At 48.6% G+C, this 18,165-nt stretch overlaps 6 protein-coding genes across 6 annotated transcripts; 3 read left to right on the forward strand and 3 right to left on the reverse strand.

Annotated features, from left to right (window-relative positions):
- Positions 1-129: 129 nt before the first annotated feature.
- On the forward strand, positions 130-1,278 carry BT62DRAFT_924202 (uncharacterized protein; the record flags this gene model as incomplete). The annotated part of the gene is made up of 7 exons (XM_043184588.1): positions 130-186; positions 243-349; positions 386-492; positions 541-832; positions 892-977; positions 1,017-1,139; positions 1,190-1,278. 7 exons carry the CDS (start codon positions 130-132, stop codon positions 1,276-1,278), a joined length of 861 nt encoding a protein of 286 aa, XP_043033708.1.
- Positions 1,279-2,674: 1,396 nt separating this feature from the next.
- Positions 2,675-4,347, reverse strand: BT62DRAFT_1081059 (uncharacterized protein). The gene is made up of 3 exons (XM_043179633.1): positions 4,178-4,347; positions 3,450-4,122; positions 2,675-3,401 (listed from the first exon to the last, which is right to left on the reverse strand). The coding sequence occupies exons 1-3, from the start codon at positions 4,199-4,201 to the stop codon at positions 2,953-2,955; spliced, it is 1,146 nt and encodes a 381-aa protein (XP_043033709.1). The 5' UTR covers positions 4,202-4,347; the 3' UTR covers positions 2,675-2,952.
- Positions 4,348-5,725: 1,378 nt separating this feature from the next.
- On the reverse strand, positions 5,726-6,253 carry BT62DRAFT_637183 (uncharacterized protein). The gene has a single exon (XM_043181720.1). It carries the CDS (start codon positions 6,208-6,210, stop codon positions 5,821-5,823), a length of 390 nt encoding a protein of 129 aa, XP_043033710.1. The 5' UTR covers positions 6,211-6,253; the 3' UTR covers positions 5,726-5,820.
- Positions 6,254-7,763: 1,510 nt separating this feature from the next.
- Positions 7,764-8,291, reverse strand: BT62DRAFT_1013000 (uncharacterized protein; the record flags this gene model as incomplete). Its single annotated transcript, XM_043178005.1, has 1 exon — positions 7,764-8,291. One exon carries the CDS (start codon positions 8,289-8,291, stop codon positions 7,764-7,766), a length of 528 nt encoding a protein of 175 aa, XP_043033711.1.
- Positions 8,292-9,469: 1,178 nt separating this feature from the next.
- On the forward strand, positions 9,470-9,847 carry BT62DRAFT_938280 (uncharacterized protein). Its single transcript, XM_043187500.1, has 3 exons — positions 9,470-9,630; positions 9,684-9,710; positions 9,778-9,847. Exons 1-3 carry the CDS (start codon positions 9,502-9,504, stop codon positions 9,838-9,840), a joined length of 219 nt encoding a protein of 72 aa, XP_043033712.1. The 5' UTR covers positions 9,470-9,501; the 3' UTR covers positions 9,841-9,847.
- A 1,388-nt stretch (positions 9,848-11,235) lies between these two features.
- Positions 11,236-14,723, forward strand: BT62DRAFT_997900 (uncharacterized protein; the record flags this gene model as incomplete). The annotated part of the gene is made up of 8 exons (XM_043190690.1): positions 11,236-11,691; positions 11,746-12,277; positions 12,328-12,593; positions 12,644-12,934; positions 12,981-13,061; positions 13,116-13,329; positions 13,380-13,660; positions 13,787-14,723. Exons 1-8 carry the CDS (start codon positions 11,330-11,332, stop codon positions 14,721-14,723), a joined length of 2,964 nt encoding a protein of 987 aa, XP_043033713.1. The 5' UTR covers positions 11,236-11,329.
- Between the last annotated feature and the right edge of the window lie 3,442 nt (positions 14,724-18,165).

Below are 18,165 nucleotides of genomic sequence, written 5' to 3' on the forward strand. Positions count from 1 at the left end.
GAGAGTATAAATACAAGCTCTGTAGGAGCTGTAGAATAAGGAGTTCATACCTTCTGGCCTTACCAGCCTGGAGTCTACCCTGTGCATCACCGAGGATTTCCAATATACTGTGATGGGGGTGACAAGGCCATGTTGCAAAAGTTGGATGGTCTTGAGGATAGGAAATATGCTGGTTACTGCTTGGAGGTGTATTCTCCTACCACTTACTCAAGTTTTAAGCTTACTTGCTGAAAAACACTTAGGTTGAAGTTCCACATGAACCCACATACCAGGTTATTAGCATTAGGCCATTGCAACAGGGTCTCACCAAGCCTCATCCTCAGAAACCCCAGTATGCAAGGCCTCTGATGTGTGTCCCCATATTGCCGGCAACAGCCCATCCTAGGTACAGGGAACCTCTCGACGTGACGATACCACTGCCATGGGATAACTGCTATCATCCTACCTGCTACGACGTTTGCGTTCGTGTACCGACGGAAAGGCGGGACTATTGTCAGTCATGATATGTGAAAGGGCACTTTTCTCGCGAGCTTCGTACAGCCTTCGACGAGGATGATCGCTACGAACAACTTCTTCGGGCTGGACTAGACGATGATCAGATCCTTCGAGTTCTCGACGGTCAAGAGGATCCCCTAGCTACAGATGTGCCGGACGAAGCTTCGGAGACTGATAGTTTAGCTAGCCCGATGTTCCTGGCCAAGGTACCAAGCTCCGATAAGCTTGAACATGAACCGTGCTTCGTGCCTGTTATGCGTATCGACCACATCCTATCGAACGTCCCAGAAATAGCTGATCCATCGCAGCTACGTGGAGATCTGGATCTTTTTCAAGAGTAAGCAATCCTCTCTAATTGTTGCGTATTTTCTCCCTAATTGTTCTTTTTCTTTTCAGAATCGTGCACGAGTATCAGCTTGCCCGCTACGGATCGGTCCTTTTCGACCCGCAAGAGGATCCACCGATTGACGACACACCTGTCCGTGACAACGTTTCATCGGTTTATACTGTATATACTGTAGGATCGGCAGAATCTCGCGCGAGCTCGACGGAAGATTTGAGCTCTGATTCTCCGGACTCTCACGAACTGCACTCATTGTCAGAGCAGTCTCCCCAGGTGCCGGTGCCGGTGTCTACTCGGAAAGGTAAGTATCTAAGTGTCTCGACCGCGGCCTCCATTGAATTTTGCTTCTAGGTAAATTGAGAGTCAGGTCGCTCCTCCAAAAGGTGATCACGAATTTTGTCGAGGTCTTCAAGCGGCCCAAGGTTTCTCGCAAGTTGTGATTTGGTCTGCGGGATAGACCCAACACCTCACTTTCGTTTTATTATATACATTATTTTGTATCGCTAATCCTATTGTACAACTCACTCTCTGGTATGGTACCGCGGCTTCTTTTCGCATAACTACTATTATTGCAATATATGAAGGGGGGGAGAATCTACCAGAAGTCAAGTTATAAGCTGTCCTCAATTGCCCAGATCTGGCCACGACGGTCTTTATTTAGTGCCTTCTCATGCTACTGGATGAATAACGGCTGTTCTTTCGGTTGATCTCGCTGTACTGATGATAATTCGCAGACATCGTAAGCTAATGGTTGGCGCTGAGGTATCTGGATCTCGTTGGTGATAGATGATTTGAAAAAAAAAGGTTTTTAGCTGATGGCGCTTATTAGACCAACCTTGCCAGACGTGTTGGTCCCCGGGCCTTTGCAGCGATAAATTGGCAACCACGCCATGACTGGCCCTCGGCACTTCCCTCATCTTATCATTATATCGCGAGTCGTCGTATCGAAATCATGGTCTGCGATACCCATTTTTCTTAGTCACTAGTGGTCTCGAAAAAACATATCCAACGATGACATGTTCATTGGCGTCGGGAATCGCCCTGAAAAGCTGCTGTTGATCAATAGGACATTCCTGTCTCTGCTGTACAAACTGTGACTACGAAAGTAATATTACATGTAGTGTCTCCTTTTTTAGTTGTTGTCGTGAGAAATCGAACATGTAAACGTACCAGTAAATCAGAGTCCCATTGTATCCGCTGATGTTGGAGACTGGCCAATGGTCGGGGACATAGACGTGGTTTGCTCTTACCCTCAATTTTGTCTTTGCTGCATACTGACATTTCAGTAGAACTGGATTTCACAGGTTGCGATCTTCGACGTAGGAAAATTAACGCTAGAAACTACTTTGGTGACTGTATGCCTAGATGACTATATGCGCCTGGTTTACCTCTTCTTTGTCTAAGGTTGCATCATTCATTGGGCGCCTTTATGGATGGCGTCGAAGCAACAATAGCGAACATGGGACTTACCTTCCTGTCCAATTTTAACGGATACTAGAGGAAGACATGTCACTCCAAGTGAAGTTTGGACACTTGATGGCAATCTTGATACTGGCCAACTCCTCAATTGCTCATCCCGGTGCTCCGGCCTACTCAGCGGGCTGCGCACCATCGGCACCATTCATGGCGGCTGATACTTAATCTCTCTAGTACGAAGTATGTGAATTTTCCCAATGTTTTTGTCTTTTCTTATACGATGCAGATATCATCATCAAAAGCTCATCAGTATTCAAGAATAGCATGAACATTAGCTGCTTTTATGCTTGCTAGAAAATATTCTGCTAAACCTCTGAGAAGTTGAGAGAGGCGCCGCTAAATCGGTAGGTGTAGCTTCATCGCGTTTTATGCATCGTTACTCATTATCAAGCTAAAATACATTGGGGTTCCTCTCGCTGGGTCCATCGGGTTTACGGCTTATTCTATCGTGAGGGAGGAGGCCAAAGATATGGAGAGAGAACCGATGAAGTTGTGAGGTAACTTTCTGCTTTTGCTCTCCAAAATGAGATGCTGACCTGTTTGTCGGTGCAGGTTGCAGAAGCAGAGATTTATTAGTGAATCATGGCACCGATTAAGCGTCGCGATCATCTTCTTTAGATTAGGCTGTTCGCAGAAGCCTACAATATATGATTTTCGATAATATTCACCTCTAGCATATCGTTCTCCTCCAAGAGTGGCAGTTTTCCTTTCACCCACTCTCTAGAGTACGGTCCTCTCCATGGACTGAAGTCTGTAGGGCGCAGTCTGAATGCAACCTTCAAAAGACGAAACGACGACATTTCTGAATGAGCGAGAGCTTGGTCAAGGCTGGACCATTGCGCTGCCCAGTCTTCGTCTTCCCAGTTCGCGTGTTCTCCGTCATGGTTATATGGGGGTATGATTGTCAGTGTCAGCGTCTCCAGCCTGACGGGATCTGTCGCGCCCGAGATAGAATGTACCAACCACCTCATGACCCTGATATGCCAATCGCAGTACAGATCACATTTCATCTCGACATGGAGAGTTGACATGGTCAGAGGGAGCGTCGGGTGAGCTGGCCACCTTGACCACGAACCGGGCGTATAAGCTTCAGCTCGGTCAGCAGGCATTGGCTGTATCGAACAGTACGACTCACCTCCGTAACGGAAACGAATATCAAAACTCTTCCAAGAGCTCGGTGCCGCACGGATGAAGGTGCATATGGATGGAAGATATTCAGCCGAGGGATAGTAAATGTGGAGCTCACGGAGAGAGTCGACATAGATTGATCGTAGGTCTCCCCGGTGAAAGAGTGATTCGACGATAGATTCATTGAAGAATGTCCCATATAACGATATCCTCTTGATCGTCGGAAATTCGAAAGACTCGGAACTTAGGTCTTCCGATATGCTGTGACAGCTAAAAAACACGTTTTTCAAATCGAGATCTGTCAGTCCGGGCAGATGGGAGATAAGGGAGTGGAGGTGCGATGGGTCTTGAAAGAAGATGAGCATGAGAGAAAGGGAGGCTAGGTTTGGCAGAGAGGAAAGGAATGAGGTAATGGAAGATACTGGTAGGTCTTGCACATCATGGGCGACGCTTTGGAGCTTTACTTCCTTTATGTATTCGACAACCCTTTTGAAGGAAGGATCCCCGGGATCGATGTTCAGGGCTCCGTTGAATTTTAACCCTAGTGTGTGGAAGAGATGTACCCGCGTCCGAGGGCAGAACAGCCGACAAACGAAAGAACAGGCGAGCAGGGTGTCCTTGTCATCCCAGAGACAGTCGATGATTGCATCGATGATTTCTGGTGGGATGTAATCTGTGACCTGCGATTTGCGTTAAGAGAGAGGAAGGGATGTTAATGGATCTGATAAAACTTGCAGGGTTTTGAGTCGCCGTCGTCATGCTTGCGCACGCCCGTTCAATCAGATTTTTTGTCTGGGGGGGACCCGGGGAACAGCGCCGACTCAGACGACACGCTGAATTCCCGAGAAGTAGAGACCGGCCACCTTCAAGTTGAAAATAGCAAACGAGAAGAAACGAGAAAAAAAGCCAAAAAAATCAACTCCAAAGGTGAGTTACGTTCCCCTTTGAAATTCAAATAGCTTCCGCGGCTCGGCGCTTGCTGATCGCGTGCTCAGAATTGGGAAGAGGGGAGTCTACTCCTCACCTTGGGGACCCATGCGCTTAAACACTGTTCTTTCCATGGTAAATGACATACATTAATGATCAGATTTTTCACAGCGGCCCTGCTATATACACTCATACCACTACGCCTTTCTCTTCTTCAGAAACTCGGTGAAGCGTTTGTCGGTGGCGAAGTACCCATTGAAACGGAGACCAACATGCATGCCTGCCGCCTCCATTTCTCGCAGTCACTTCATCTGAAATGATGACGTCCTGGCTAGGGACATCTCCATCGCCCCTCTCGGTCTCTATCATACGCATTCTGAAATTTCTAGGACATCGAGGACACCTTGACGGAGCCATTTTGAGAAGGCGCTCATCCTGGGAAGACGGACACACTGTCAGGCGTACGCAGCACCAAATCTTGAAGGTTTGGGAGGATACCAGGTTCGCCCTCCTCCTCGAATGTCAACTCTCAAACCACATTCACCGGCGTACCGGTTAATAGTGAGTGGTAGGGAAACGATCGCAAATGTCACTGAGCGCCACACAGAATGGAGTAGCCTGAGATAAGCGGGATCGACTTCTGGGTTATTTAGGCTGCTTGAGAACTCTTCGTAGAGGAATAATTGGCCCTCCTCCAAGTTCGGCATGATACACCGGTCCAGAGTAGAGGGGATTTTGCCACTCAATGTCAGTGTTCGGACATTGTTATTGATGAAGACGGGAAAGAGGTGTGCATCAAGTGGTGCAGATGATTGGACAATATCTTCCGGACGTGAAAAGTACGTCCTCCAATGCACTCGCCTCCTTCACGCAGGCGTAAAAAATCTGGATTTGCGTTTTCTGGCTCATCGATGGTTGGTCAGCTGAGAAAGAACTAGTACTGCTCGTGAGAGTTCCCGGCCACTGGACAATATGCCCGGAGAAGGCGAGGCGCTGGAGGAGGGGAGCAGACGAAAACATGCGTAAGAGGTGCGTGTGGGCAAGACTATGGCTGTGAATCATCAAATAGAGAGAGAGAGAGAGAGAGAGCGTAACAGCGGTAAATGACTGGAGAAGTCTTGAAGGGCTGATGCTGGTCCGCAGATGGTAAGGGTTCACATGAGACCACCGACGTGAATGGAGAACAATGCCCTCTGAAACAACATCTCCATCATCTCTGGTACAAAGATGCTTTCGCTCAGTATCATAGGGATGGATCATGGCAATGTAGATTCGAAGTGGTAAACTCCTGGACAGGGAGAGCAGATTTCTGAAGTAGACGGCGTTTACCGGGTAGGCAATCTGAACGACACTTGCTCGTGACGGATACGTCTGTCCACAGGGAAGGAAGGGGAGGAACGAGAAAGGTCTCTCCAGGTGACAGATATAACCGAGCAGCCAAGATACGGCCGTCAAGTCAAGTCAAGTCTGGAGCTGCACTTTTGTAGCAATAGACAACTGAAAGATATGTAGCTAAGACATCGTTCGGAAGACGTCGAACAGGTGCAAACATGGATTTGTGATTTTTGAGATCCTGCACGGGTAAGATCTTGTTCGTACTGGGAGACGGGCGATGTGCGATGCGGATGAGGCTCGTCAATGGCGGGCAGCGCGAGGCGACATATATGTTCCATTACTGAGGCCAACGTCAGAACTGCCCCGTGCGGAGGAACGTCACAGCATCGACGCACATGATACGTGGCCCTACAGCCGTATTCGTAACCGAGGAATTCCTCAGAACAGTATATGAGATATACTGGGGGCGGGTGATAGCGGAGACAAGACGAGCTGTCCGATTCCATTGATAACACAGACTGTCGAGGGCCGCCAGTAAACTCAATAGCTATAGAAGAAGTCAGAATGAAGAAGCATCTCCTCCCGAGAAAGGCATACGTACCTGCGTGAAAATTTTCAGAATTCTGTGGGGACCGCGGCTAGAGGTAACGAGTAAGGTGGGATTCAGGACGCACGTGTAGGATTAGCCCATTTGCTTGCTATTCCCGTCTCCTTTTCCTATGAAGCCGCAGAACAATAGATAGGAATATGCACGCACAAGCTTTTTGGGTATTCATAATTCACACCGATGGCGGATTAACCTTGGAGTGATGCGCTCCGAAGATTATAGAACACCATCCTCGTGCAGTCAGCCAAGAATTGAGGGGGAAGGAAGGAATCCACAACCATGGCTGAAGAGCCCGCTTTCTCCAGCCTCTCGTAGGCGGATGGATATGTCGGTCCTGCGGCATTAGTAACTATCTGTCGCAGGATCACCTCCATGTCAGATCTTCGGTTAGTCCTTGAAACATCCGGCTTCTGCCAAGACCCTCTATTCCTTCGTCACATCTGGGCTACCCAATAATTCCATGACTCTGTCCCAAGATGGCATCGAAAGAGTCCCGAAAAACGCGTCCCAGAAATTCTGGTTTAAATGTACCTGATTCCGAAAACGAAATAGTGCTCCATTCAAGTACCTATCCGCATTGCCTTGAAAATATTTGACCTGATTGGCCCGCTCTCGAAAATTTGATGGACAGAAATAAGCGGTCAGAGAGGGAAGCCGCATCTTGAACCGAAGACAACTAGTCAAAATAATTATTAAGCTTAGAGGACAGAGTACCCCCCCGCCATCGAATATGACGCCTGCCAACTCCTCAAGCCAGTTAGGCAGGAACTCGCCAAAAAAAGCATCACTCACTGCTCGGATTTGCCGAAAAGGTTATAGACTCTTTTTTGGCGAAGAAAAGTTCGTTTCCGGGGGAAAAGGAAAGAGGAGGAGGAGAAAGTCAGACAAGAACCCACAAACGTTATTTTCCAGTGTCGCGAAGCTGAGGTCAAAGACGGTGGGGGAAGTCTGATGCCCAGACCCGAAGGCCTGCTTATATCCCCCTGTTACTTCATCCACCACCACATGCTAGGGGCCTGGCCTCATGCTAGGTCATGTCATGACATCGTTCTTGGATACAGGAAGGCATGCGGGAGGAAGAGAGGGCGATGGAAATTAGGCTTCCTGAATACGGGATCACCGTTAGCATTGGTAAGAGGTCAACATGAAACCCAAAGTTGGACGGTTAGACCAAGAGCAGCAGCGAAGCATCGTGTCTTTTTCATTCTGAGCATTCTCTCAAGTCCAATAGAAAAATTAGAAACTCTTCCGACGTCAGTCTAAACTCACAAATATGGGATTCCTGCGGAGAGAGTACAATGGGCGACAGACAAGCAGCTAGTGATTCATTTCAAACATCATCTTGATATTCGAAACCGAATAGAATACACAATCCGCAATGAAAACGACTAGTCAGAGATGTGTGGGTGAGGATAAGAAAGTCTGTCAAGATCCCAAAAAGAATGGAAGCAACTACTCCCCGCTCAGCGGACTCGGCCTCTTAGGCTGGGCAGCTCCAGGCGGCAGTGGAGGCAAGGGAGTGATAGCTCTAAATGGATCCTCCTCGATGCTCGGCTCGAGAGAATGCCTACTCGCCTCACGTGGAGGCGGCCACACCTCTTCGTGGAAAATGCTCCCCGAATCACCCCGGACTAGCGAGGTATTGGAGTACATCGACGGTTCGGACAGCAGGAAAGAAGAGTGAGAGACAGATTGAGGTGCCGACGCTGGCGTGTTCGGTTGATCCCTGTACCTCGTCGTATCCTCAAACTCGTCATCCAGCAGGCCAACGGCTCCAGCACCCTTGCCCTCCCGCCTGATCCGCTTGATGGTCTCCATGAACCCGATGCGCCGTTTCTGGGCGCGTTTGTACACGAAGACGGCAGCGAGGGCGAGGGCAGCAAGGACGACAGCGGTGGTGGTGATGCCGGCAATGAGTGCAGTACGGTTGATGCTGCTTGGACCTGAGTCGGAGTTGGAAGTGGCGAGAGCCGTAGGCATGTTGGTGGTATATGTGGTGAGCTGGCCGGAAATGGAGGTCACGATCGTAGTGAGAGACGTCGTGCTCAAGTTGGACGATGTCGTGAAGGACGGCGAAGAGGTGGTTGTCTGTGTTTCAAAGGTGGTGGACACTACTGAGGACGTCGTTGATGTGGACAGGACAGACGTCGTCGAGGTAACAGTAGCAGTAGTGGACGATGTGGACGGCATCACAGATGTCATGGAGAACGTCGAGCTCGATGTCGGCGTTGACGTTGCGACAGCAGAGGAGATACTGCTGCTACTACTGGTTGTTATGATTGACGTCGATGACGTGGAAGATATCGTCGAGGTCTCTGACGTTGAGCTCGTCGAGGTGTCACTCGTGGATGCCGCGTCGCTCGTAGTCGTTGGTGTTATCGACGACCCGCCACTTGATCCCGACCCCGCCGCACTCGAAACCACTCCAGCGCTATCCGTAACCGACACCTGTCCTTCGCCCGTAGAAGTTGCCTATATTTCATCAGCGCAATCCATTGGGTGTCTTTTCATCAGGACATACGGAGGTGGACTGGCTGGTGCCGGATTCGCTCGCAGGTCCCTGACGAGGGCGCAGTTGGCGCTTAAGAGCCATTAAAGTCGCGTTGAAGGATCGAGATAGGCATGCACTACGGCAACAAGGGGAGAAACAAGTGGAAGAAGGAACAAACAATGAAAACGAGGCTCGTCGGATCGACTGTCACACGGCATTTGCCGCAGTGTCGCGACACTCGGATTTTGTCTTTACTCCAAATGACGACGAGCCGAGAAGGGTCGGGGAATGTCTGAAAAGCAAGAAGAGAAGCAATCATTCAAACGTTGTACATTGCAAGACAACAGACAACGGGTGCAGAAGCAGAGGCAACGATAATTTGATAATTCGAGCCCATTCCATTCGAAGACGAAGCACCCACCATGAACAGGAGAAACACACCATGGTAAGCAAGCAGTACGTCAATCTCTCGTGTACAAAGACGCTGTCGTCCTGTTTCGAAATTCGGATGTTGGTAAAAAACGACTATATGCAAGTAGATTGGCCATCTTGGGATGGTTGATACCATCTATTCGGTATAGGCAATTTTGATTGAAAGATCGGTCCTAATATATAGTCTAAAGTAAAAAGCTGAGCAGAGAATCGTGACAAGTACTTGGAGACTCACTGATACCCGAACATAGTACTCTGACCATTAAGATGCGACTTTTATTGCCGCCAAGATTTCATAGCGTCAAAAAGCAGAACGTAGCGCTGGACCAAGACAGAAACGGAGACCTATTCGTTATCAACAGCACGCTATTGGCATTGGCAAAGACAGATGAACAGGTACGCCCACCACCTTTTCAATAGATTTCGAACTTTGACGGTGATGGCGAAAGGGAACGCGTGATTTGTTTGTTGCCGCCGTGGGCCAAATAACTCTTCTTCATCGACCACGACGACCTCAACCCTTTTTGCGTATGCTTCTCTCAGGACGACACCTTATTGTATTCATCATCTCTCCTTCACCGGCGAAATAAAGGTCTGTCAGACTAGCTTTCACCGCTTCGTCAGTCCGACGACTCGCACGTTTCAATTGGGTCATTATTCAAGTCTACCTTGTGGATATAAAATATATCCTGTCCTTTGTCTGTCGAGGTTCATGCCGAGGTAAGATGACTGGCACTTCCATGTCCTCCAGTCTGGAGTCGGTAACAATGCTGTTTTCTTGGTAAACCAGACGAACCAGGGACGCCGTTGTATCCGCAGAATAGATAGGGCGATATATCTTTCATGCAGAATTCGGTGCGTCTTGCTCGTAACTGTGTTTCAAGCCGATGTCACCAATCACAGGTACTTGAGATTCTTCTCGAGCTTCTGTAGCGACCTCAGTCATGTTCGTACGCCGGAATGTCAACTGACTTCAGCAAATTGGTCATGGCCCATAACAAACCATATAAATTATGTCTGATGCAAGTATATTGCCCAACCTGCCTTCTTCGTGTCCCTGGCCAAGAGTATCCTTTCGTTTCGATGGTCGCTAGGTCTCGTGAGAAAATGACTACGCCTTACTGAGAAGACATGCTCTAAGTTATGGTACACAACGTCGCGACCGTGACAGACAAGGCACTTGACTGTTGAGAACTGCCGACGTTGAAGGTTGAGCTCCTGGGATATCGCACCTCACCCTCCTTACCCGCTCAATCGAAATCTATGAGCATCACCTTCGAGTCGCGGGTAGTAAAAGATAACATTAGGCCGACGCAAGTCTCCAACCCTTGGCAATGAAGCCGTGCGACTGTTGCCCTGATCGGACTATACGCATCAGCCGGCCAGGCATCCAGAGGAGTCGACTGGGCGTTGCTCCCCCCGTCGATGATGTATTCCCATGACGACCATGCGCATGGGGCCCACGTACCATCCACCGCATTTACTACTGGCGCCACCCCCCCGCAGCACTTTCGACGCCATTGAAGAGGCCGCAAAAGAGCAGTCTGGGGTGCGCAGCGAGACACGGATGGGCATCAACACCATAGCGGTCAACGAATTTGACGATAAGCTTCCGCGGGTTGGAATCCCGACTCAGACGTGGTCTGCGCAAGGAAGATAACATTGGGTAGAACCACTCCCGAAGATACTCGAACTCGGTTCTGGTCTGCGAGTCGTGCTATCAGGGCCGCGGGAGGAGAGAAATCCGAGTGGCCGTTCCGGAAAGAGGAATTGATGATCAAAAACGCTGTGTACTTTGAACAAGTTAAAAGGCATGGGTGGTTGACAGTCTCCAGAGGATACCGGAGTTAAGTGTGTATGTTTGCTACTATCTAGACACCGCTATTGCGTTTTGGATATTGAATCAGTATATAGGATAAGACTCGTAAGAAAGATGGATCCCGATGCCCGAGAGCATAAGTAGTTTTGTTCAGTCACGTGAATATGATGTTCGGTCAGCGTCCCGAACGCGTTGAACTTGGACCATTGCCACTTACGACCACTGTCTTCCTCTCGACGGCTCTACAGCAACGATACGCATACAGAAAGCACCGACATGTCTGCATTCAACTCTGTAATCTCGTGTGCAGCAGAATGGCCCACTGAGATACAACACCTGGCGTGCTTACTTGACTCTCCAATTCCCCCACGACTTTCTAATGGCCCATTCCCAACTGTCTCTTCTAGAGCATCTCCTTTGCTCGAGGAGCTCGTAAATATTCTGGTATCTTCACCAGAACAACTCACCGAGTCACCCTCGGAAGTACTGGATATTTTGGATTTGGTGCTTTCGACCGTTGGTGCACTCCGAGCTCTGTCGTGCGCGTCGACGGACAATGCTACGCAGTCAACGATAGCGTTTTGGTCACTTCTGATACGGTCTCTGGCATTTGTCTGTTATGATAAGTCATATGCAATGTAAGTGCGATCAATGTAAGGCTAAATGTGCATACTGATGAAAATGGGGCGTAGGGAAGAGGTAGCTTTCGTCCGACCACGGTTATCGCACGTGCGAAGTTTCCTGGAGGACGGACATGCTTCATTGCTGATATCTCACGTCGTTGAAGATATTCAACGGCCAAGGCCTGTAGTGGAGAACGAAGCTTCGGGGCGCCTGTCTATCGGGACCGCGGAACGATCAAATGAACGATCGCAGGAAGAATACGAGTCTGAAACTTCATACGACGATTCATCATCCTCCGATAGTGACACCAGCTATGAACACACGGAGGCTTCGACGGATCTGACATCAGCCCAGTCATCCTACGTTCCCCTTGATGCCCACGTTCTCGCTTCTTGGCGACACCCGAACTCTGTTGTTCTCCCGTACCTTTGTGTCACCGATGAGGATGACATTTTCAGCCTAATGAGTGGTGTTCTTTATCAGCGATCTACTTGGGGAATTTCTGAGCCTGTTATTGGATTTATCCTGTCAAAAACAGGATTCGTGGGCCGAGTGGTGCTCGGTTGGCTTGACAAAGTGTGCGCGGACCCTGATGTTCTAGTGCGTTGGCTTCTTCTGACTCATTACCGCCACTGACAAAATTTGAATAGCCCCCAGTTCGTTTTGCGCATGCAGATGGGACGCGTACAGACTCCTTATTAGGGGTGTACGACCTCACCGACCCCCTCAGCGCTCTGAAATTTGCACAATTTATCATCAGCCTTCGTGCGCATGTCGAGGGAATCGTTGGCCAACGCGGAACTCCGACGTTCAAACGACTTGCGTGGAGATCAGATACTATCGATGATGACAGCTCCGGCCCCGAAGAACAATGGGAACAAAGGATTGTTTGTTGGCTAAATACGGTTGAAAGATGGTCGGCGTTTCTTCATCCGGCCTTGCCCTTCTCTCTCATCTACTTAACAGTGACACGAACCAAAAAGGACGTTCGGATCCTTCATCACCTAACTACTATTCATTTGCCATGGATGACTCTGAACGACCCGTTACGCGGGCTTCTTCCAAGGCCAGGTCTGCACACCGTCCGAGGCGCTCGATGTCTGCAGATAGTAAACGTGAACCTCCGCCAGCGGAGCCTGCTCGATTTGTACCCGACGTCAATCTCATGTACGTCCTCGAACGTTCCCAGGGAGCTACGGGTTCGCGGACGCCGTCGGATAGAGCGTCTGCTCAGCCCGATGAACGTGGACGACAAGAGTGAGGATCGACGGTTTCTCTGGAATTCCTTCTAACTGTTTTTCAGAAGGAAGACGGATGGTGGGTCTTCTGACAATGCAAAGACTAGTAAACGCTCGAAGAGCGCAGATGCATTGTCTTGTTCAGCGTATGTCTTGATTTTGACTGTTTCCAACTATGCATGCTGACGCTGGGTGGCTAGGTTGGGTGCAAAGTCCTTGGCCGGCATATCCCATTCCGCGAAGCTCTCATTTTCCAGTTATGCACATGATCGCCATATCACGAGTTTGACCAACGTACAGCTCAACGTAGATGGCTCGGAACTGAAAAAATGGAAGATGACCGCACTCGAGATCAACGAGATGCTCGAATTTTACACCAAAATGACAGAATATATGAAACCACCTATTACTGAGGTCAGCGTGTCTAGCCGCTACCGACTAACTGTATCGCTAAACTATCCTAGCACGAATTGCCTGTCGTCGACAAACGGGTTGAGGATGTGCGAACACACTTCTTCAAACAAGCAAATGCGTGCCCGGACGGCAAGAATACTCCTGAGCTCCCTCAAGACTTATGGAGTGTCATTTCTGGGTGTTTCTCGTCTCTTTTGTGGGCGTCAGTTGGCGGATACTCGAAGGAGCTGGGCGGTAAATCCCACAATGAAGCTGAAGCCCGCCACGAGTGGGATATTCTTCTCAATCTTGGTTTTGTGGACACCCAAGAGCTGGCCTCTGGAAGAGTAGTGTAAGTTCTTTCGAGAAATGACTGCGTATTCTGTATTCATTGGTATTCCAGTTTGGAAAGAGCGCTGTCGCTGTCCCGTAATGTCGCCGCAGATTTGGCAAAATCATCTGCTTAGTTCAATGGCAGACAATTCCAGGATGTTGCAGAGCAATCATACGATATCATTCTATCTGTTCAACGACTATTGCGTGACAGTCCCATCTCTTCTACGGAGGACAAGCTTCTCCGTCAGACTTTGCATGTTTCTCATGCTGCTGGACTCCATACATTGGCTGTCTCGGATCTCTTTGCTAATCCAGAAGCAGCGAAAACTGCTATTTTAAAGCGTGCTGGTGATGAACCAGAACTCGGCATTGTCGATGCGATCCTCACAATACCACTAGACCACGTCCGGAAAACGTCGGAACCGCTTGTTCGTATCACAGAAACCCGCGAAACTGTCAATGCCGCTCGGACACTCAATCCAGATAATATTGTTGAGCCTGACGGTGTTGCGGAACCTGACGAGCCGTCGTCAAAGGCGAGAAAGGGTCACGCTAAAAAGTCTAGTGGATCTGGACCTCCTTCGGTACGAACGAGGTCGATGTCCGCTCGAATGGTTGCAATCGAGGAAGAGCGGGAAGCAGCTACTCAAGGATGTCTCAGTGACGAAGCGAAGAGGGCCGATGACAAGAAAAACGACACACCAAAGACGAATACGGAAGACCTAACACATCCATTGGCGGTGACATGCTCAGAGACGAAATCAGCACCCAAGATGGTCTTCCGGCCTGGAGCGGTGATGAACGTCAAGGAGCTCCTCACGAAACTTCTGTTGGCTGTTCTACTCGTCGAGTACAAGAAGCGCACTCAGACTTACGCGAAGGCGCTTGTGCAGGCGAAAATATACTTGGAAGCTTCGGTTAGGTATCTTGCAAGTCTGGGAGTCACGAAACAAGGTGTTTTCGCGTTAGCTACAGATGGTGTCGAAGGAGCCGTGCTGATGGCTTGGTGTTCGAGAGATTCCGAGGCAAGTTCTTTTCTCCGGCTCGGTACCGTGCCTGTATTCATCTCGTTTTACTAGACCGTCCATATCGTCGAATGCAATGTGCGGACATTCAACATCTCCTCGCCCATAGAGGCTTACCACTTCGTGACGGTCCTTTTACGTCTGCGTCGGTATGGTGATACTACCCTGAAGGACGCGGTTGAGAAGGCATTAAAAGCAGGTGACTTCCAACAAAAGAGCTGGAGCAAAACGGCGCAGTATGCAAGGATGCAATGAGGTTAGATGAGATTTATTGCACATGCTTTCTACCTGCTATCGAAGATTTGCTATCTAACTGATGTACTTGAGATAGATATATTTGAACCGTTCTCTTAAATTAACACATCTGAGCACGTTTCAGCAAATCGACATGGATAAATTAAAGCACATTATGCTGAAATTTTAAGCCTCAGCGTTCGAACTTGAATGTGTTTGGGGCTGCAAACCAAGGCGCATGGATTCGTAGTCGGTATTGCCTGTTCAAGTTGTTCTCGACAAGGTTCTGCCTCAATATCCGATCACAGCTGGTGCATGACTCTCGTTTTGAAGAACAGACACCGAGATAGGGGGATGGTCACGGATGGGCTAATGGAAGGAGAAAGAGATGCAGGGAAAGATTAATGGAGGGTCTGATATGACGGATTTTGAGAACACACGTGGGCCTCTGGTTTTAATGTTTCCCTCATGTGACTCATCGATTGTTATACCAGGATGTGTAGGTTACTATTAAAGCTCAAGCTAGACGAGTGGTCAGGAACCTAGACGTGGTTCGCTCTTACCCCCGGTTTTGTCTTTGCTGCATACTGACATCTCAGTAGAACTGGTCGCGGGTTGCGAACTTCGACGTAGGAAAATTAATGCTAGAAACTACTTTGGCGACTGTATGCCTGGATAACTATATGCGCCTAGTTTATCTCTTCTTTGTCTAAGGCTACATCATTCATCGGCGTTTTCATGAGCGGCGTCAAAGCAACAATAGCGACCATGGGGCCTATCTTCCTGTCCAATTTTAATGGATACTAGAGGAAGACATGTCACTCCAAGTGAAGTTTGGACGCTTGATGGCAATCTTGATACTAGCCGACTCCTCATGCCAGCGCTCCAGCGTACTCAGGGGGCTGCGTTTTAAACATTATCGGCACTATTCATGGCAGCCAATACTTAATTTCTCTAGTACGAAGTATTATGTGGATCTTCTCAATGTTTGTCTTTTCTTATCCGGTGCAGATATCATCATCAAAAGCTCATCTGTATTCGAGAATAGCATGAACATTAACTGCTTTTGTGCTTGCTGGAAAATATTCTGCTAAACCTCTGAGAAGTTGAGAGAGGCGCCGCTAAATCGGTAGGTGTAGCTTCATCACGTTTTATGCATCGTCACTCATTATCAAGCTAGTCTGTTTCTTCAATCAGTGATTCAGGGCCAGAGATATAGATGGCCATTTTGCGGTGAATCAATTCTTGCTGGTGGGTACTTATTGATCCTCGGCCCTACGACTGCGGCGATCTCCCATATTACCAATACGATTCTTCGCTGCAAGGCTGACAATGCCCTGGTGGAACAAGGCGATTTCTTTAACAAATACTTCCTTCGCGCATGTAAATGGCTCTCGCATATGATGTCGCCGCCATTGAAGCGGTCGCTTTCAGTTAGAAAGAATCGACGGCGAACACCTTCGACGTCACCCGATTCCTCTAGACCTTGGTTCAATAATATCCAAGAAATGATGAAGGACGACTTGATTGAATCTCCAATGAATCACTCGGAGGCGAAACGGAGCGTCAGCGTTACTCTCATCGTGATCAATCGTTACATTATCTGACGATATCGACTTGAGGCTCTGATTCGTGACAATTTTCGATGCTTATTATCTGGAGCGGTGGACATGTCCTCTTACTTGAAAAACGAGGAGATCAAAGCCCAAGTGCTTGCCCAATCATTGATGGTTCATGAGACACGCTGTAGCCACATCTTCTCTAAGTCCATTTACCCTTCCCTTTCCGACGACGCCATGGTGTTTTTCAAAAGTTTCTCGTTGCTGTCGGACGCTGACCTTATTCGAAGGTCGACTGCACAAACCTGGACCATCATCAAGGACTTCGGTCACTCAGAAATCCAAGATGAACTAGGCAGACTGCTTGGAGAAGATGGAGCAAGACAAGGAAGAGCATTTTCTAGCTACAAGTGGAGAGTCTGCAGGTATGCTGGCGACATGCCTCTATGATATCAGTTTTTCGCATGGACCCACCGGAGTGCGATAGTCTCACCATCGGTGCATATGTCCTGTGTACATGCACGCTGGTACAGCATTCTTTATATATGTACAGGTGCAGAGCTATTAGGAGAATCGTCAATGTAGTACCTTAAGCAGTCGATGAAATAACTCACAAGGTCCTGAATAGGAGCGCTCCTTGGTGGCATCAAGTCTGAATGGCCGACTCAATGCCTCCGCCTTGGAAAGCAATATCGAATATGCTTTGTCCTCCTCGGAACAAACGAGGATGCTCTCCCGCTGGATGTCTCCATCCTGATCGAGCCATGTGCGTATCACGATAATATTGAAGTCACCTCCGAGTCACTGCGACATATCCTTTGCAGAATAAGCCGCAATTGAAGTGCCATTACTTGCATCTGGGTGCAACCGAGGTCGAGTGGGAAAGAATATCAAAAAGTCCTGGATGTTGGTGGGATAGTCGACATACATGGTCCGAGGAGGAGCATCATGGCGGTTTGCTGGTAAGATAGGGCTCGGAGCTAAAGGACGCTGTTCACTGCTTCTCGATCACGTGTGTATTTCCAAGCGCGCCGCGACAGGTGTCCTCTGCGAGCACACAGTTATTTAGTTCCTCTGTATAGTTAATTACCACCTTGTCGAGTCACATTGGTGGTAGAAATTCCTAGATGAGGATTGTGTATGGTACTCCGAAGATATAATCGTCCCCGCTGCATCGTCAGGACTCTTTCACCTATTTTCCTTCCTTTACTTAGCCTGCTTAGTATGGCTCAGGACGTTGCTTCACAAAAAAAATGTATTCCAAAGGACTTGGAGATCTGGAGAATCGATAACAAGTCATCGACATACTGATGACGCCGGTCTCGCATCGTTTGGCTAATCCGAGTCTGGGTGGTACCATCGATATACCGATTTCGCACCTTGTTCTCGCATATGGGGCTCCTTTTGTAAAAGGTTTTGTACCATTGATATGCAGGCTACATGTCCAGCCCTATAATTTGCAAATTCTGCATAACACACTAGAATATGCTAGTAACTGAGAATCATTAGCCAGTAGAGGACTATGGCTGAGGCTCCGAGCTGATAGTCATGCTAGTCACCAATACTAAGTCCAAAAGAGACTTTGTAAAATAACATGGCCTAAGGATAAAAATCCTAAGTCAGGTTTGAACTTAGAAAAGTTCAGCACCACACCTTGGAAAATACTAAGTCCAAGTTGGACTTAGAAATAGTACCTCAAATGG

Source organism: Guyanagaster necrorhizus (assembly GCF_019112545.1).
Source record: "Guyanagaster necrorhizus MCA 3950 unplaced genomic scaffold BT62scaffold_53, whole genome shotgun sequence".
Taxonomy (NCBI): Eukaryota; Fungi; Basidiomycota; class Agaricomycetes; order Agaricales; family Physalacriaceae; genus Guyanagaster; species Guyanagaster necrorhizus.